Source organism: Vulpes vulpes, chromosome 15, assembly GCF_048418805.1.
Source record: "Vulpes vulpes isolate BD-2025 chromosome 15, VulVul3, whole genome shotgun sequence".
Classification (NCBI taxonomy): Eukaryota; Metazoa; Chordata; class Mammalia; order Carnivora; family Canidae; genus Vulpes; species Vulpes vulpes.
Window position 1 is genome coordinate 112,220,599 of NC_132794.1, and position 20,137 is coordinate 112,240,735.

The 20,137-nt window shown below is 42.1% G+C and overlaps 1 protein-coding gene across 1 annotated transcript; it reads right to left on the bottom strand.

Annotated features, from left to right (window-relative positions):
- Nucleotides 1-8,936: 8,936 nt before the first annotated feature.
- TEX36 (testis expressed 36) lies at nt 8,937-19,433 on the bottom strand. Its single transcript, XM_026010750.2, has 4 exons — nt 19,383-19,433; nt 13,645-13,776; nt 12,789-12,869; nt 8,937-9,233 (listed from the first exon to the last, which is right to left on the bottom strand). Exons 1-4 carry the CDS (start codon nt 19,431-19,433, stop codon nt 8,937-8,939), a joined length of 561 nt encoding a protein of 186 aa, XP_025866535.2.
- Between the last annotated feature and the right edge of the window lie 704 nt (nt 19,434-20,137).

The following is a 20,137-nucleotide window of genomic DNA, read 5'->3' on the forward strand; positions in this document are numbered from 1 at the left end:
CATTGACATTGTGCCAAGTTATTAGAGACTTTTATTTTTGTAAAGTGGGTTATTGTATTTGGGGAGTCAACCTAAGTCCCTGAGGGCTCCCCTTCCATTCTTTTGTTCTTGGTTCACTAGATTGAGAACAAACGGTGAGGTGTGAGGTCGTTGGACATTGGTGTTTACTTTTTATTAGGAAACAATTAGAGAGAGAGGACTGGGTTTAAGGGCAAGCTATCTAATTTGTGTTTTTGTCCATGGTAAACATACCTCCCCACTCTTTAATCCCAAAGAGCAGAGGCTGATCGTCCCCCATCCCCTCATCCCTCCTTCACATAATTGCAGATTTAGTTCTGCATACCTTTTTGGTAATTTTGTGAATCTCATCCCTATTTTGAATTTGGGGTCACTCCTGTTGGAGATTGTTGGTGTTTGGGCAGAGATAGGTGAAGCGAGGCAGAGGTGAGGACAAGTGAGGGGTTGTGGGGGATGCTGGGAGAGGACAAGGAAATGGGAGGGAATATACCAGGGACACCCACATCCCTGTAAGTCAGGGAGTCAGAGACTGCTTTGCAAAGAGTCACATAACCCTGTGTGTGGGGGTGGAGACCTGAGGGTCATGCCCATGGCGATCCCCAAAAGATTTCCAAGCAGCTGAGTACTTTGAATGTCTTCTAGATGAGGCAGGGGAGACGAGAGAGGCCGGACTGGACACCAGAAGCAGCTCAGATGTCATCAAATCTGTTATAAGATATACTATTAAAACAAACCACAACCAAAACAAAGCACCTCTTTGAAACTGGGGACAGGAAGGAGCATTCACACAGCATCCCTCAAAAAGGAAAGATAAATAGAAATCTCCTCGAGGACTGATTTAATCTGTACAAATGTCACTGGATAATCTTTCCATTTTAGTGTGTCATTTAAAAAAATTAATGTTAGTGAAAATAAAAACAATTTGTAAAGGCTGTGATAGGGATTGACATGACTCCATTGTCTCATTGCAACTTTTCTCCTAAGATCTGGGTCCTCAGCAGCTAATTCTACCTGAGGTGGGGCTGAGGATGAACCCAGTCCTCCGAGATGGGAAGTAATGAGTCCAACCTCAAAACCAACACAGAAAGTTGGGAATATTTGGTTGGCCACACATTGTGTGCTCTTCAGGGTGAGAAATTGCTATTCACGTGACTGCTCAGATGTGAAATCTATTTTTTTATCTATGTCATAGAATAAAAGCCAACATTTAAAGTTTTAAAAATTACTCCTCACAGGGCACCTGGGTGGCTCAGTCAGTTGGGCATCTGCCTTCAGCTCAGGTCATGATCTCAGGGTCCTGGGATTGAGCCTTGTGTGGGGCTCTCTGCACAGGGAGTCTGCTTCTTCCTCTCCCTCTGCTCTTCCTCCCCTGCTGTGCTCTCTTTCTCTCTCAAATAAATAAAATCATTAAAAATAAAAAAATCATTAAAAATAAATATACACAAATAAAAATTATTCCCTGCAAATTACAGTCAACACGCACTGAGTCTCCCTTCTACATGTATCATCTTTGTGCACAAGACATACATGCCTTGAAATGTAAGTGAGAGCAGGGAAGCACAAGATAAGGAGGGACATGACTGGAAAGTGCGGAGACCTAATGTCTCAGGGTAGGAAGCAAATTTGAGGACATTCATGCCCTACCCTTAGTCCGTATTTCCTGAAGTATGGAAGACACTTTTAAGTGGCTGAAAGATGCAGCATTAAATAATATTGGCTTACACATTAAGAAAGTTGTTTCTTTTTCCATTCTATTTTAAGCCTTCTGTTTAGGATGAGGAGAAAGCCTTGGGTTTGGTGACATGTCTAATGCCTCTGAGGGCAGACCTCAGACACAAAGTCTTGATGAAGCAATGGTGTTCGGCTGGAATTTAATCACATAGGACTGGGGTTGGTTTTTTTTTCCCCCTCTAAAGTGATTACCTTTAGATTACTTTGTATTTATGACAAAGGATCTCAATTTTCTAAAAGGTGGGAAACAAGATCAAAGTGTGCACATCAGGGCTGCAAATGTGGTAACCAGTCCAAGGAAACAGTGGGTTTGGGAAGAGGTGGGGACCCCTGGACGCTTGATGGGGTTCTTTATAGAGATTCTCTGCCCGAGTTGGTCGCATCACATTCTCTGTGCCAGGCAGTGAACTGGATCTGTGCCTGTGCCAAGGCAAAAGGATGGGGAGCAGTTACTTGGGCCAGAGATCAGGGCGGTGCCCCAGGAAGACACAATAGACAAACTGGGAAACCTCCTCCAGGAGCAGAGCTGGTGCCACATCCCAGGTGGTGCATCGGGCAGAGGACATACACACTCCTCATGGATAAACTAACAAGGATCCTCCCAACATGAACATAAAACCAAAAATCACCAAATGTTTGCACCATGCTAGAAAGGCAAACACATAGAGCAATGCCCAAGAAACAGAATGAACAGACAAAAATCACAAGATATTGGAGTAAGTAAAATTATTATTGGACAGAATTAAACATTCCATCCACAAATAAGGCCCAAATAGAGACTCTAAGAGTTAAAATGTTGCTAAATGACAGGAAAACCTCAGTAGCTTGGCTAGATAACAGACTGGACCATTGAAAAGCCAACTAGCAAACTGGAAGGTGAGATGTAGGGATTCTCCCAGAAACTGGTACAGATAGACAAGCAGTCAGGAAATATAATACTTCAGAGTTGAGAAAAACAGGTCGAGATATTTCCATAACCATCTAAGAAGTATTCTAGAAGAAAAGGAGAAAATGGAGTAGAGAAAATAATCAAAGAAATAATTGAAGAAAAATTTATATCACTTTTTTAAAAAGTAAAGATAAAAAATTAAAAAACAAAGCTTCTAAAAGTTAAATAGCCCATCCAATTCTCAAGTGTACACATCATGTAAAACCTAGACTTCCTTAGTCAGTTAACAAGCTAGATATAATCTATTTTTATTTTGTACCTAGCAAAAAAGGATACACACGTAGAAATACACACGCATACAAGCACATATGCAAGTACTTGTAAACCTGGTGAAATCCGCATAAAATCTATGAATTGAAAAAAAAATCTATGAATTGTACTAATATCAGTTTCCTGCTTGTGCTGTTCATGTGGGCAGAACTCCAGGATGACACCGCTGACCCTCACTCGTTTGTAACTCCCTGCCCTTCAGTGTAAGTAGAACCTGTGAACGTGATTCAATATCACTCCCATAATTGTGCTATATTATCTGGAAATAGGGACTTGTCCAGATGTAATTAAGGACCCAAATCAATTGACCCTAAGATATGGAGATTGTGGGGCATCTGGGTGGCTCAGTGGCTGAGCTTCTGCCTTTGGCTCAGGGTGTGACCCTCGGGTCCTGGGATCAAGTCATGCATCAGGCTCCCTACAGGGAGCCTGTTTCTCCCTCTGCCTGTGCCTCTGCCTCTCTCATGAGGAAATAAATAAAATCTTTATAAAAATTTAAAAATGCGTATTCTTTCCTGCTTTGTCAAAGGTTAACTGACCATATAGTTGTGGGTTCATCTCTGGGTTTTCGATTCTGTTCCAGTGATCTACGTGTCTGCAAGGCAAACCAAGAAACAGACTCTTAACAACTATAGAGAACATACTGATGGTTACCAGGGGGAGGCTGATGGGGGCGGGGGGGAACAGGAGAAACAGGTGATGAGGATAAAGGAGGGCACTTGTGATGAACACTGGGTGTTGTTTGGAAGTGTTAAATAGCTATATTGTATACCTGAAACTAATATTACACTACATGTGAACTAACTGGAATTCAAATAAAAACTTTAAGATAAGAAAAAAAAAGGTAAAACAATAATAAAAATAAAATGAACACTATGAAAAAGAATGAACACTATGTAGAGGAGCATGATGTATCTACAAAATGACATTTGAAAGAAACAGCCTTACCTACATTTACAAGAAAACAAGAAAGGCTGCAAATAATTGAGTTATGCTTTCACCTTGAGAAGCCATAAAGAAATAAATAAGCCCAAGAACAGAATACATAAACATGAAAGCCTAAATTAGTGAGATCAAAAGCAAACACCAGCAACAAAAATGTAGATTTGGTAAATAAAGCAAAGACATGTGAACAACATTTAACAAGTCAAAGGACAGGACATAATTTTGAAGCATTAAAGAGAATAGCTATATTAAATATCCCCAATTCAAAAACCCATATGAAACAGATGATTTCCTCTAAAAATAGTAGTGATCAAAGTTAGATGGGACACCTGGCTGGCTCAATCGGGGGAGTGTGCAACTCTTGATCTCGGGGTTGTGAGTTTGAGTCTCATGGTGGGTGTAGAGATTGCTAAAAAGAAACAAGTAAATGACCCCAAAAGAGTGACTCAAATTAGAGAAAAAGAAAAAAATAGAAGATACAGATGAATCTCTATAAAATACATTGAAAAGATGTTCCAAGATCTGTACCTGAAAACTGCACCAGGTCCAAGAGATTTCATGGCAAATTCTATAGATATTTGTAATTTATACATGCAGTGTCAGGGCATACTAAAAACATATTTTAGAGGAGGGCTTTAGAGGTGGCTCAGTGGATCAAGCATCAGACTCTTGGTTTGGTTCAGATCATGGTCCTCCCCTCCACCCGTTGTGAAAGCAGTGCCCCCCCTCCCCGCCCCTGCAGTTCTGGGGGTCTGCATTCAGTGCAAAGTCTGCTTGTCCCTCTCCCTCCCCTCTACCCCTTCCCCTGCTCCCTGATCACTCTCTCTCTCAAATAAGTAAATGAACAAAATCTTTTAAAAACTAGATTTTGGGCAGCCCAGGTGGCTCAGCGGTTTAGTGCTGCCTTCAGCCCAGGGTATGATCCTGGAGTCCCGGGATCAAGTCCTACGTCGGGCTCCCTGCATGGAGCCTGCTTCTCACTCTGCCTATGTCTCTGCCTCTCTGTGTGTCTCTCGTGAGTAAATAAATAACATCTTTAAAAATAAAAAAATAAAAAATAAATAAAAACTAGATTTTATGGTCTCCTGGGTGGTGCAATTGGTTAAGCGTCAGACTCTTGGTTTTGGCTCAGGTCATGAGATCAAGCCTCATGTCTGGCTCTCTACTCAGTATGGAGTCTGCTTAAGACTCACTCTCTCTCTCTCCCTCTGCTCCTTCCCCTGTGCTCTCTCTCTCTCTCTCTAAAATAAATAAATGAACCTTTTTTTAAAAATAGATTTTAAAATACTTTAAAAATTTGTGTATCAAATGCTCAATTTATCAAAATAATAATATAGCTTATTATAAACAACTAAAGTTTGTCCCTAAAAATGCTAGGATGGTTCAACATTAGAAAATCTACCGATATACTTTACCACGTTTACAGATTAATATGGAAAATTTATATGATCATCTCAATAAGTGTCAAAATATCATGTGCTAAAATGTCACCCCATACACTACCAAGAACTACAACAAACTTAGAATTATTTCATAATCTCAAACAAAGGAGATCCTAAGCAAGGCATGAAATTCAGAAGCCATTAAATAGGAGATTCATACATTTTACTACATGAAAATACATGCAGAACTGAAAACATGGCTTGTACCACACCTGTGCAAGATGTTAATAATAGGGGAAGTGGGTATATGGAAACTGGGTACTTCCCATTTGGTTTTCCTGTAAACCTAAAACTTCTCTAAGAAACAAGTTCTATTTGTTAAAAATACATATATGGTAACAAAAAGGGAATAACCAACATTTGATATAAAACCCTCAATATCTTAATATATCAAGAAATCATACAAATAATTGAAGAATAAGACAAAGGAATAAGACAAAGAATAAGACAAATGGAAGAATTAGTGAAAGATACATACAGATAAACAGTTCACAGCAAAAAAAAATAGCTTTTCAATAGCAACACACACACTGAAAGACATTAAAATTGAAATATGATACCATTTTTTACCTAACAAATTGGTAAATATCAAAAAGTTTGATAATGCACAAGTGTGAGAAAATAGAAGCACTCATATCTCACATCTTCTTGGTGAAGTTGTAAGCTGGAGCACAGCCTCTTTTAGAAAATTTGATCTTAAAATTTTAAGAATTTAATATAAACTAAAATTTAAAATCCACATACTCTTTGGTTGGACTAGTTTATTCTAGAAGTCTTACCATACAGAAAAGTCCATAGATGGATACAAATATTTATCTATAAAGACATTTATAGGAGGAAAAGACAGAAACTTGCATAAATGGCCATGAGAAGATTCCAGGACCATGCTGCACCCATATAATGAAATACCAGGCAACTATGTTTTCAGAAAAAATAGATTTATAAGTACTTGTAAGGAATGACTTCAAAACTTCAAAGATACATTCATAAGTGTAGTTGGTTGTGGAGTAGTAGAAAGCAATAGTGGAATGGCATCTACCATTGGTGTTTGTTAAAGATGTGTATGTGCGTGTATGTGTGTGTGCGTGTATGTGTGTGCGCGCACGTGTGTGTGCGTGTGTGTGTGTGTGTGTGAGAGAGAGAGAGAGAGAGAGAATAACTCTATACAGACTACCTGAAAAAAGATGCATGTAAAAAAAACTGTCCATCAGTAGGGCTGGTACTGGGAGAAAAAAATGGGAACTGAAGTCAGGGATTCAGAGAAACTATTTTTCACTGTTTAATTTTATTTTCTTTTTCCCCATGTGCATATGTTACATGGACTTTACAAAATAGCTTGGGGAGAAGAAACAAAGAATAAGAGATTATCGTTAACCGGATAAAGATTACCTCTCTAAAACCTAGAGCAATAGTCAGACTTCAGAGCAACAGAGTGGAAGCAGCTCCATTACATTCAGAAATAAAATAATATTCTATACTAATATTCAAATTGTACCTGATGCCATAAAATGAGGGTGATGTATAAATGTTAAAAATGATATAAATTATCATTTTCACAAGTGATATAATCGCCTGCATAGAAAATCCAAGAACATCAACTGAAAATTTATTAGAACTTTATTTTTTTGGAATATTTATTATTACAAGCTTAGATAGGTGTCAAATACTAGATTCACATAGAAAAACCAATAGGTTTCTTTTTACACATCAGTCAAAATCAACCTAAAACTGTAACTTAAAAAAATTCAAAATAGCCACAAAAGTTCAAAATATGCAGGAATATACATAGAAAATAAACACATCAGAACTATGTGAAGAAAACTATAAAACTTTACTGAAGAACTTAAGAGAAGATTTGGATAAATGGTGAAATTCAGGGTGGCTTAAGGATATCAATTCTCCTATAAATTATTTTCTAAATTTGGGGAAATTTCTATCAAATTACCAATGGATTTACTTGACAAGCTTTTTCTAAAATTCATCTTTAGGAAAAGTATCCAAATATAAACAAGACAGTGTTAGCATTGAGAGCTGGTGACACTGCTAAGTTTATAGGAGGGGAACACAAAGGACCATTTAGTGGGAAACGATGCTCAACTTCGCCAATAATCAGAGAAATCAAAATAAGAAAAGTGACTTTTTTCTTGTACATCCTTAAATATCTAAAAGATCATTTGAGAGGCATCTGATTGGCTCAGTTGGTTAAGCATCTGACTCTTGATTTCTCTCAGGGTTGTGAGATCTAGCCCTGTGCCCTGCTCCACACTGGGCATTCTTGATTCTCTCTACTTCTCCCTCTGCCCCTCCCCACCCTCTCTCTCTCACTCACTCACTCTTTCTCTCCCTCTCTCTCTCCTTCCTTTCTAAAAATTAAAAAATAAAAATAAATTTAACAATAAAAGATAATTTGAGGGGGCAGAAACCTAAAAGCACAGCTACAGTTGGTAGGAGTTTAATGTGTCCAGTCTCTAAGGTAATTTGGGAGTATTTTTTAAAACCTCAACTGTGCATCCCATTCAGTCTAGCACTAACAGGGTCACTTTTCAGATTTTACTCCAGAGGTGCATATAAACAAGCACCCAAAGAGGTTGACCAAAATGTTCATGTAGTACCAGGTCTGACAGCAAAAATAGTAGAAGAAATTCAAATGTTCATTAATAACATAATTTTCAGGGGACATCTGGGTGGCTCAGTGGTTGAGCCTTTGACTCGGGGCGTGATTCCAGGGTCCCACGTTGGGTGCCCTGAAGGAAAACTGCTTCTCCCTCTGCCTGTGTCTCTGCCTCTCTCTGTGTGTCTCTCATGAACAAATAAATAAAATCTTTTAAAAAATAATTTTCAAAAACATGGTGCATCCGTATTAAGGAATACAGTGCAGCAGTTTAAAAAGCCAACCAGTCTCTTCATACTGGCATAGTAAGAACTGCCAAAATACATTGGTAGATACTTCAAAAGAAAGTTATAGAGTGTTATATGCTGTATAACAGTTTATGTTCAAAATTTATGAGTCCTACATATGTATATGATTATAAATGCACAGAATAAAAACAAATGGTTAATTACTTCTAGGAACAGGACAAGGATTAGAGATGTGATGAAATCGAGGGGAACTCCTGCTACCTCTGTACGGTTTGAATTTTCAAACTGAAAATGTAATTATATATTAATTACATAATTTTTAAAACTCCCCCCAAAGTGAATGTGGCAATTTTAAAGTTCATTTAAAAACAGTTTCGTTTAAAAAAAAAAAAGTTTCGTTTAAAAGACTTTCATTTAAAATGTGTATATCTTCACATATCTTTATTTTAGAAGGACTTGAATATTTTTCAACCTTATTTAAAAACAAAAATATTTTAAAGGCAGGGAGTGGTAACATAATCTGTAGCTTTTCTAGTTTTTCAATATAAGGACTTGAATCTTTGTGTTATCACTGCAAGAATACTTCACCTCAGCATTAAGGCATGTACAATCTCTAATCTCTAATTTAAACAAATCCTATGTCAACTAGGAGAATACTGACCATTTTGAATGTTCAGGGCAGTACCAATATTACAAGACTCATCAATAACCTTCTGGAAGGACTAGGGCTCCAGTGAAGAACCAAGTTTTTTGTCAATAGCAAACCTTACTTTTGGTTTCTTTTTCAAAAATTCTGTGTAGCTTCTCTGAGGAATAAATTTAAAAGAGTTCCATTTCTCATTATAACGTCTTGGGAAGCGTCTAAAAATTGGGACCACCACAACTTCTTGATAGACATATGATATTTGGTTATTTGAAAAACCATCAAGACAAGATGGAACATAGTCACCTGCCCAGAGATTGAAATTTCTTGAAACATGTTGCCTTTTCTCTGGGGAGATCTTCCTACGTCCCAGGCCCTGGGGAAGAATTATAAGAAGTTTAGGAGAAAAATATTCATGGTCACAGAGTTCTGAGGTCTTTAGTAAAACCAGCTACATAGCATCCTATGTCTTAATGCATAATATGGCAAACATTACAAGAGGTATCCTTTAGCGATCTGCTAAAGGCTATACATCAACACTCAAAGCATGCAGGTGGCGTTGTTATTATTCTTGCAGTCTTCCAATTCCACCAAGGGAACTGGTCTTCTAGAGACACAGAGGTCAGAACCAGAGAGACAGCTGGAAACAGCCTACTAGCCAGCCTAGACTCCCAGGCACCCTGGGCAGGATCTGTGCACCCAGGTGGCTCCTCAGTGAATCCACTCCTGGCTGCATTCCAGCATTCAATGGAATAAACGGTTCTCCCTCCAAGAAGTCCACAGAGGCTGGAATCTTTCCTGTGAAGGAAGCAACACCTTTGGGACTCTGCCCACAGGCTTCCTCATTAACTCTCAGGACCTCATACACGAAGCCCAGAACTACTATGAATTCAGAATTGTACTTTCAATCTGATCATAATTAAGAGAAAACACTATGCTTAGACAAAAGAGAGGAAAGAGACATTAGATTACACAGACTTTACATTACAGATCATCCTGGACTCACCATGGAGCAACATCTGATAAATCCATGGTAAGCTGGAAAAAATCGCAAATCAAAGACTGTCCGTAGCAAAGTGAGTTTGTCTTTTCATAAGAACCAATATCATTCACAATAGCAGCAGGTGGCACATTCAAATTAGAGTAATTTGAAGAGAGTTTAGTGAAGAGACTATTCATGGGGAAACCCATGGGAACAGTGCAAGGGCTCCAGATCCAAGGGGAGGAATGTAATCCCCACAGATTGGCCCCTGGGCAGAGAGAAAGGGGATGACTGGCTCTAGAGGCACAAAGGGAAAAGTAACGAATGTTGTTAGCAAAAAGAAAGTAATAGTGGCAAAGCTAATATTGCAATCTAGAATGCATGGCTAAAAACACTAAGGTATGTAAAGAGAGATACTTCATTTTGATAAATAATCAAAGCCACAAAGAAAATAAAGTACTCCTGAATTTTTATGCAGAAAGATATGACATTACACTATATTAGACAAAAAGAATTTAGAAACTCAAGAATAATCTTACAAGGAAAAATTGACAGTCAAGACAAAAATTAAGAAAAGGATATGAAGAATCTGAGTAACATCATTAATAGTCTTTAATAAAATAAAGAATTTTGTAATCAACAGATGGGGGATATATATTCTTTTTGTTTAAAAAAGAATGTACTCACGAAGCACTTGTTAAAATTAATCACGTATAAGATAATGAAGGAAATCTTTATAATTCAAAATCCATATTCTATAAAACATATAATCCATAGAACTAGATATCAGCAGTGAAAGATGATCTCAAAAATTCTAACCATTTAGAAAATTCAAAACATTCCTGTAAATTAATTTTAGAATTAAAAATTAAATCATAGACTATTCAAAAGCAAACAACAATGAAACTTTAGTTAGAAAAACTGTTGGAATATAGCCAAAGCAATAATGTGAGGAATATTCATAGTTTTAATAAGTGTATTAACAAAAACAGCTACAAGTATATGAATGAAATATACAACCAAAAAACATTTAAAAAACAGCAAAATAAGAGTATTTCAGGAGTTGTTACACCAATAAATTTTTAAAGAAATAGATAAATTTTAGGTAAACACGTATCAGCAAATCAGCAATAAGTACACAAGAAGTCAATTGAATATATTAATAACCAGTGAAGACATTGAAAGGGCAAACAGTAAAAACAAAAACGAAAACAAAACTTACTCTAAAAAATGTTATCAAATCTAAATAATTCTTTGGGCAAATTCTATGTAAACCTCATTAAACTGAAAGTCCACACCTTATGGAAACCATTCCCAAAGGTAGAGAAAGTTGGAAAGCTTCCAGTATTTTCTATGAGACTAACATAGCTCTGAAAAATACATGTGGTACAACTCTGTTTATTATATCAAGATACACACTTATATGTGCACGTTTGCATGTAAATTGCAAAAAAAAAAAAAAAATTCTCCAATTTTACCCACCAAAAAACCAATACCAAACCAAAAACCCACCTTGTGAGCCATCAAGGTGACCTTGTCAGGAGGGAAAGAAAGAGTGCAATTTTTTTTAACTTTTATTTAATTCTGTATTATTTAAATGCTGTGAAGCATATATGTTACTTTGATAATTTAGAAAACCATTTTAAGCATTCCATTTAGAGAGGCAGGCAGAGTGAATATTCTGGATCTGTATTCAACACTCAGCCAGGGGCAAACCAGAACTTCAAGGTTAAACCACTTCCATTTAGCTTAGATATGGTAGCCTAGAGGAAAGAATAACTTTGGGCAAGTTGTTTAGCTTCCCTGTTATTAGGTTCCCCATCCTTAAATTAGAGATAATAAGAGTATTAGCCAGAAGTGTTGGCATGAGAATTAAATGAGATAGTATGAGATGCTAGCATATGGCAAATGCTTAATAAATGATGGGGATTATGTACATCATCATCACCACCACCATTGGCATTCAGATTTGGTAAGGATTCCCAGAGATCACCTGATCCAACCCTCCATCTGACATAATATTAACCCTGCCCTGTCCCGTTTGATAACCCCTGGCTACCTGCGCACTTCAAATGTGGGTCTTCCAAATGGAGAAGTGCCAATCTGGATTTTAAAGGCTCAGTTTAGGGAATGTAAAATCTCTCATAAAAAAATGTCTATGTTGGGATCCCTGGGTGGCTCAGCGGTTTGATGCCTGCCTTTGGCCTGGGGCGTGATCCTAGAGTCCCGGGATTGAGTCTCACGTGTGGCTCCCTACATGGAGCCTGCCTCTCCCTCTGCCTATACCTCTGCTTCTCTCTCTCTCTCTGTGTGTCTTTCATGAATAAATAAATAAAATCTTTAAAAAATGTTTATATTGATTACATGTCGATTTGATAATTTGGGGAGCTATCACCTTACGTAAAATATACTATTAAAATTAATTTTACCCCTTGTTATGTCATGTGGCTACTAGAAAATTTGAAATTATGCACCTCACTATATTTTCATGTCAGAATGCTGTGATAACCACCACTAACAAGTGCTATCAGACTTTATTTTCTCCACTGAGGACAACTCACCACCTCTAGGGAAAGACAACTCTATAGTCATTGAGAAGTCCTCTGTATTATGTAAGCTCTCCTCCCTCTGACCTCTCCTTATGGGGCTGCATTCTGTCCACCAGAGACACACAGGCAACCCCTCCTTCCCATTATAGATCTTCACAAGAAAGCTCATGGATGAGACAGTTTACCAGAAGACACTTTGAGAAGCATGAAGTACACACAAACGTAGGCAGAAGGCGGTGTAGAAAGTTGCATGGAACTTTGAGAGCTTCATGCATTTTTTTAAAAACTGCTACGAGGCATGAGTTCTGATCTTGTTCCAATTTTGAGGAAAGTCCTCTATCTTCAGGTGCCTCCCAGTGGCGCTCCCAGTCTTACTAGGAATTTGGGGAGGAATACTCACAGAGTCAAGGTAGCATCCAGAACTCTGAAAGCTGTGCCGATTGTCATGTACAGAGAAGGGGAAGTTGTTATTGACCGCTTGCTGGAAAAGAGTGAGGGAAGAGACGGAAAGACACTCATCAGAACCCCAATGTGCTTTCAGAAACGACATAGAGTAGCATGAAAGGAAGACGGAGGAAGCAGAGTGACCCCTGAGTAAGAATTAAGGCCATCACCGGAGAGGAGCAACCGGCACCGGGCAGCGAGGTCATTGGTGTGCACATCAACTTAAGGTTTTTTTTAAAACTCAGCCTTACTGGTGACCTTGCAGAAAATCATAAAAAATTCTCTTTCAAAACACCTTCTTTGAAGACAAGGAAGGAAAAGTGTATAGGATCATGGAATTGAAAGCTGGTAAGGACTTTTGAGGCCATCAAGACCCGACTTCTTCATCTGACCAACAAGGATCCTGGCAGCCCAGAGCCCGAGGCCTCAACAGGCAGCAGGAGTTAGCTAAGGGTGACGGCCATGCCTGCTGCTCCTTCCGGCCACTTCATGCCCTTGAAGTTGTTCATGAAGTGGCCAGGGAGGCAGAATGTGCATGCTAATGATCTGCGAGCTGTAACCAAAGGCGGTGTGTCTTGTCCACAGAGGAGCCTAATTTGATTGTCTGCACCAGGAGATAGTTCCTTCTAGAGAGTATTTGGGGTGTCACAGTGACCAGGTTATGAGGTGAGATGCTACCAGCATTTAGGGAGCAGGGGATGACAAAAGAGCAGGTCCTTCCAAAGAGGAACTGACTGCCTGGAAATGCCAGTGGGGCTGCCCCCTTGGAGAGCCACAGGGACGTGCGGCCCTGGCCAGCACCCTGGACTCACCTTCTCCCGAACTTTGTAGATGGGTGGCAGCTTCTCCTCTACTTGCCGAGACAAATGCGGACGGTGGGGTTCTTTTAACATTGCACTTGTGCTGGATTCTGGTGTCTTTTGTGTTAGTCCGATCTGAGGGAACTGGAAAACCAGCGCACGCTGTGATTAAAACCAGACACATCTGTGTCTCAAAGCCAAGTATCGGGGCTTCCTCCGTAACGTGATTAAAATGCCATTTGGGTGCTTCTGGTGTGTGATGGAAATGGCATAATTTTTGTAATTTTCAAGTATTCTTTCCAAGACAAAAAAAAAAATATTGTAATGGCCCCAGGCCATCACTGCCAGCTGTTTCAAGTTACCAGGGCCACCCCTGCTGCACTGGAGCCTGGAAACGCTTCCGCTGCCTGGCGAGGGGGTGTGACCCGGGGGGCAGGAGCCATGTGCTCAGAGAAGATAGAACTGGGCTGAAACTCCCCTCCTGTCAGGGCGCTCCCCATACGGGGATCCAGCCTATGTTCACAGGGGTGAGCCAACCTCCCGCAGGTTGGAGCTGGATTCTAAAACACAGTTGAGTCTCTGCTGGGAGAGGGTGGGAAGAGCCCACAAGGATAAAAATAGGGCCTCGGATACAAAGCATAATAATAAAGACTATTTGGGGAGGCTGCCCATAGCTCCCCGTGAATGGCAGGAGTTGGGGGTTAGGAAGCAGGACTGAGCAGAGGGAGGTGGTCCCAAGAAAGCCTTGGGTCTCTCTCTCTCTCTCTCTCTCTCTCTGCATGGGATGGTCTCTCAGAACTGTCCTGAGCCAGGACAAGGGGACTGGGCCCTTGTGCTCCCTCATCGATCAGTCGTCAGGTGTGGGTTGTTCTAGGAAGAGGGGGTGACCTCAAGGTGGCAGCGGCCTCCAGCCGAGGCATCCCCAGGGTCAGAGCACCGAGGGCTTCCAACAAGGGAGGAACCATAATTTGGTGGTGGGGTCACAGGCTGTAGACTCAAAGGTCCTGAGTCCAATCCCAGCTCTCTCTCCTATGAGGTGAGCCTGATGCAAGAGATTGAAATTTCCAAGTCCCAGTCTCTTTATTTGTGAAATGGGAATCATAAGACTTATTTGACTGAGTAGATGTGATTAAAAGGGAAAATGCCTGCACCACAGAGTGCCCGGTACTAGCAGGTTCTAGTTGTGCTCACAGCTGTCACCTCCCCGATCCCCAAACCACTGCCACACCTCAGGCCCCTGCTGCTTCCTTTCTGCTGGATTATAAGGAATCTGGCCAACGCTGCTAGTCTCCCTCATTCCTTCTCGCGTCACAGCATAACTGTATGTTCAGGTGGCTTCTGTTCGCGGCCTGCACAGTGGGTTCAGCATGTTACCGTTTATGTAAAAAGGAGGAGAGGTCATATTGTACACGTTGTACACTTGGTGGGGTGTTCTCGGCAGCAATGAGAAGCAATGGGCAAGGTGACACACAGCCACTGAGCCATCTTTTAAACACATGCTGAGTGGAAAAAGGAAAACCAGAATGGGATCTATAACCCAGCCTCACTCACGTAAATAAAGAATCCGTGCACACAAAATGACAATACCTAATTTACAGAACACATCCGAATGAAAGAACTTTCAGTAAACACTCCTGAATAGTCATTCAGGGTGCACACAGGGTGAGGAGAGCAGGAATAGGGGTCTGGGCAGTGAAACAACCACATACCAGCCCCTCAACCAGTGCCCAGCCAGCCAGGAGCCAGCGCCCCAGCCAGAACCTCAACCAGTACCCCAACCAGCGCCCCAGCCAGCACCCCAGCCAGCACCCCAACCAGCACCCCAACCAGTACCCAGCCAGCGCCCAGCCAGCCAGGAGCCAGCACCCCAGCCAGAACCCCAACCAGGACCCCAGCCAGCACCCCAACCAGCTCCCAACCAGTGCCCCAACCAGTACCCAGCCAGAGCCCAGATAGCCAGGAGCCAGTGCCCCAGCCAGAACCCCAACCAGCAAACCAACCAGCGCCCCAGCCAGCACCCCAACCAGCTCCCAACCAGTGCCCCAACCAGCACCTAGCCAGCACCCAACCAGCCAGGAAGCAGTGCCCCAGCCAACACCCCAACCAGCGCCCCAACCAGCACCCCAATCAGCACCCAGCCAGTGCCCAGAGAGCCAGGAGCCAGTGCCCCAGCCAGAACCCCAACCAGCACCCCAGCCAGCGCCCCAACCAGCACCTCAACCAGCGCCCCAACCAGCACCCCAGCCAGCACCCAGCCAGCACCCTAGCCAGTGCCCCAAACAGCACCCAGCCAGCACCCCAACCAGCACCTAGCCAGCAACCCGCCAGCCAGGACCCAGTGCCCCAGCCAGAGCCCCAACCAGCACCCCAACCAGCGTCCCAGCTAACACCCCAACCAGTACCCAGCCAGCATCCCAACCAGCACCTAGCCAGCACCCAGCCAACCTGGAGCCAGCGCCCCAGCCAGCGGCCCAACCAGCACCAGCCAGTGCCCCAACCAGTGCCCAACCAGCCAGGAGTCAGTGCCCAGGCTCTCTGAGGGACCTGAAGGAGGAGGGACGGAGTAGGGAACCAGGAAGGAGGAAGACTTTCTGTTTACCATCATGTTCCACTGTACAGATGCTTCTTAACTAAGTGCATCCATTGCATTCTCTTTTTTTTTTTTCACAACAAAAATATTTGTTTCTTTTTTAAAACCTTTTTTTAAAAGATTTTATTTATTCATGAGACACACACAGAGAGAGAGAGAGAGAGAGAGAGGCAGAGACATGGGCAGAGGGAGAAGCAGGCTCCATGCAGGAGCCCGACGTGGGACTTGATCCCAGGGCCGCAGGATCACGACCTGAGCTGAAGGCAGACGCTCAACCGCTGAGCCCCCCAGGCGTCCCTAATATTTGTTTCTGATTGCAGTTGTAATACATACTCATGGTTTAAAAAAATTCAAACATGAAAATATAAGGAAGTCAAATTCCCATGAACTCATTGGTGACCATCTTCTCCATACATCCGTGTGTGTCTATAAGTAATACGTAGGATCATATCATCCATGTGGTTTCTAAACATCATGCACGCCTATTTATTTAAGAGTAACTTTGACTACTTTCCCCTTCCCCTTTTTGTCACCCCAGAAGACGGTATTTGCGGCTGAGTGCTCACGTACACCGACATCTAACCTGCAGGGGGGGCTTCTCTTGCTTTACAAAAATTGAACCGTAGGATGCACACTCTTCTGCTCTTTGCTTCCCCACTTAACAGGGCACCCTAGAAATTTCCCCAAGTCAACCTATATATTCCTAATTCATTCTGTTCTATTTTTTCAGTGTTCTAAAACGATTCTTCTTCCAAAGTGAATATAAATAATAACAAAGGGCCTCCAGACCCAGAACCTTTCCTCGCTCCCTCTCTCCAGTCTGGCTGTGTCAATACTCCTGTCTGGGCAGCTACGGAAAATCGGGGCGGGGGTGGGAGCATCAGGAATGATCCCTCTCGCCCGCTAAATGACAACTGACTTGAGTTCATTTGTATGCTGGGAGTCTATGGACTAAATCACTGGGAGAGAAAAAAAAAAAAACGGCTCTAGCATTTTAATTTCACTCTTTTAAAATATATATTTAATGGTGATAACATGATAGCTGTGAAATAAACCCTTCTGTTGGATATTGTAACCATGAAATATAGCTTTTTAACTAGTTGGCGGTGAATTTTTTGCTGCATTCAATCACACAATGACTGCAATATTAAAGAGGAAGGTGAAAGTGTATGGAAAAAGCCTTTCCTCCCCGGCAACAGCCAGATTACAACCAGCAAGGTCAACTGCAAAATGACTGTCACCTCTAATGTGGCAATTACCGTCCTCCCCAATGGGCTGCTGCTGACTCAAAGCCAACGGTTTCTTTAATTTTCCCAACTTGTCTGCAAGTTACTTTGGGAAACTTCCTGATCAGCACTATTCTTTTTATGCTCTGAGGTGCTGGCAGCAGAAGGAACCCACACCAAACGCTCGAGTCAGACTTTGGGAGGTAATGTCTTTCCACCTGAGACCGGGCTCTGGGCACAGTCCTAGGGTCATAGTAGGAGATGAAATGTTCTTTCCTGCTTTCTCCCATGAAACAGAACCCTGACTTGGTTTGAGGTGGCAATGTGGCTGCTTAAAAAAAAAAAGCCTCCCCAAACTCCCTTGTGGCTAAATTAGCCAAGGGACCCAATGAGAGAAAAGTAGAAGTCTGCAGGGCGAGGGTCCTGGGATAGCTCTGTTTTCCCTGAGAAAAGGGACAGACTTAGCCAACAGGTGCCTTCAGTCTCGTCCTTTGACAGAGGACATTCCCAGGCTCCACACCAAGATGACACAACAGAGAACTGAAAAGAACCCTCAGAGCATCTGTCCCCGCCTCCTTGTGGATTTATTGTTACTTGAGAAATACAAACCCTTGTTTGGTTAAGAGGCTGCAGTCAGCCTTTTTATGATAATCTGGTCAAACCCGATCGTCGCTGATATCATAGGTGATAGGAGGAGGGGAAGCTACTTACTCTGAGAAACTTGTGTGTTTCTCTTCAAGACTGATTAGTGTTATGTAGTTCATCCTATTTGCCATTTTCCTGTGGCTGCCAGGAATCTCAGAGTCAAATCTGATGATATTATATAAATAGCTGTCATGTAGGTCACATGGCCGGTATATGTTAGCACACCTTCCTAGTCTCAGCCTTTTATTCTAAAATATATTCAAAATGATTCTGAATTCTTAGTTTTTTTATGCTTTCCTACTTTATTGTGACTATTTTCCAAACATTACTGTGAATCTTTGAGGAATGAAGCAGGATATATAGGGAAGAACAAAATGTAGATTATATATATAACATTAATATACATATTTAACACGTGTTGAGTGGTTATTCTGTTTGCACGCCTCATACTAAGCACTCGTGAATGGTCTCATTGATCTGTGCAATAGCCCTATAACCTTAGTACACTATGATCCCATTTAACAGACAAAGAGACTGATTTAGGACTAAAGCTGCTTAGCCAAGCTCACATCCCGGTGGGTAAAGTTAGGGTTTTTTTAAAAAGAGTTTATTTATTTATTTATTTTGAGAGAGAGAGAGCCCGCAAGCAAAGGGAGGGGCAGAGAGGAAAGAGGGAATCCCAAGCAGACTCTGCGCTGAGCTTGGAGCCTGAAGCGGGGCTTGACCTCACCCCCCTGAGATCAGGACCTGAGCCAAAATAGTCAGATGCTTAACTGATGGAACCATCCAGGCACCCCATAAAGTTAGTTTTTTAAAGTCTTCAGACTGAAATGTTCCAAGACGTTTTCCATTTTTCCTTTTCTTTGTAAACAAGCAAAAAGTGTTAACTTTTCCATGTATTACTGTTCTGATACAGTCGGTAAATAAGAAGACAATGATTCCAGCCCTCGAGGAGCTCATATTCGAGGAAGGGAGAGGACAGCACACATGATACCGTAGGTCACTCAGTATGGGCAGGACAGAGGTCATGAAGAGAAAGCACACAGCCCGCCTGCCTCGTGGACACTCACAGGTGTGCTGAGTGCTTTGCACACAAGATTTATTTCATTTAATCCTCCAAGGATGCTATGAGGGCCCCATTTCACAGGAGAAGGAACTGAGGCTAGGGAAGTGATTCCTCAGAGCGGATGCCACGTGAAGTAGCAGCAGCGGGATCTAGACTCACTTCTTTGACCTTGACCACACCCACGTGATCTGAGAAAGGCGAGAGGAGCCGCGGTCATTCTTACCCATCTTCCGTCCTTGTCTAAAGCTGGTTTGAAGCGTCTTCCTTTGGCCATTTTCAGCAGGAAGCTGCAAGTGGCTGAGGTTGGCTCCTTTGCTTGCCCACTGCTTCGTAAACTCTGCACATCTGGAAAACACTCCTCCTCCTTCTTCCGGGCCTTCAGCCTCTACCGGAGGGGGGGATCCAGGGGTGTCCACTGTTGCCATAGAATCAGAGCCCCCATCACAATGGGAGAGGACTGCGGGTCTTCTAAGCCCTCTGAGGGTTCCTGCGCTGGGGTCCTTGCAGCTGCTGTTCCTCAAGGTGTGAGGCAGAGAGCCACCGGGTCCCAGCTGAGGGAGCCCCATTAACAGGTCCAACGAGTGGGAACAAGATGGCCTGGAGATGATGGCAAATTTTTGTACCTCTCAGTCCTCGAACTGGTGACATTGGGGTTGATTGTCCCCATGGTAACCATCTGTCCCAACTTCTTAGTTTTCGGAGAAATGAACTGAATCCAGGCCGGAGATGACCATCTCCTCCTCGGTGGGATTGCTACACCCAGGCCCCAGGCCTCCCTCCGGGTCCCAGCTCAGAGTCTCTGTCCTGAGGACACCCACTGCTTGCTCACCTTATGCCCAGCACTGAGGCCACAAGGAAGCAACCACTGTGAGCGATGATGAAATGCCAGGTGCTGTGCTGAGCTGAATACTTTCATGTCTTTTTATCTTCCTTATGCTCCATGACAGCCTTTGACATTTACATCACTCAGCCAGTGGA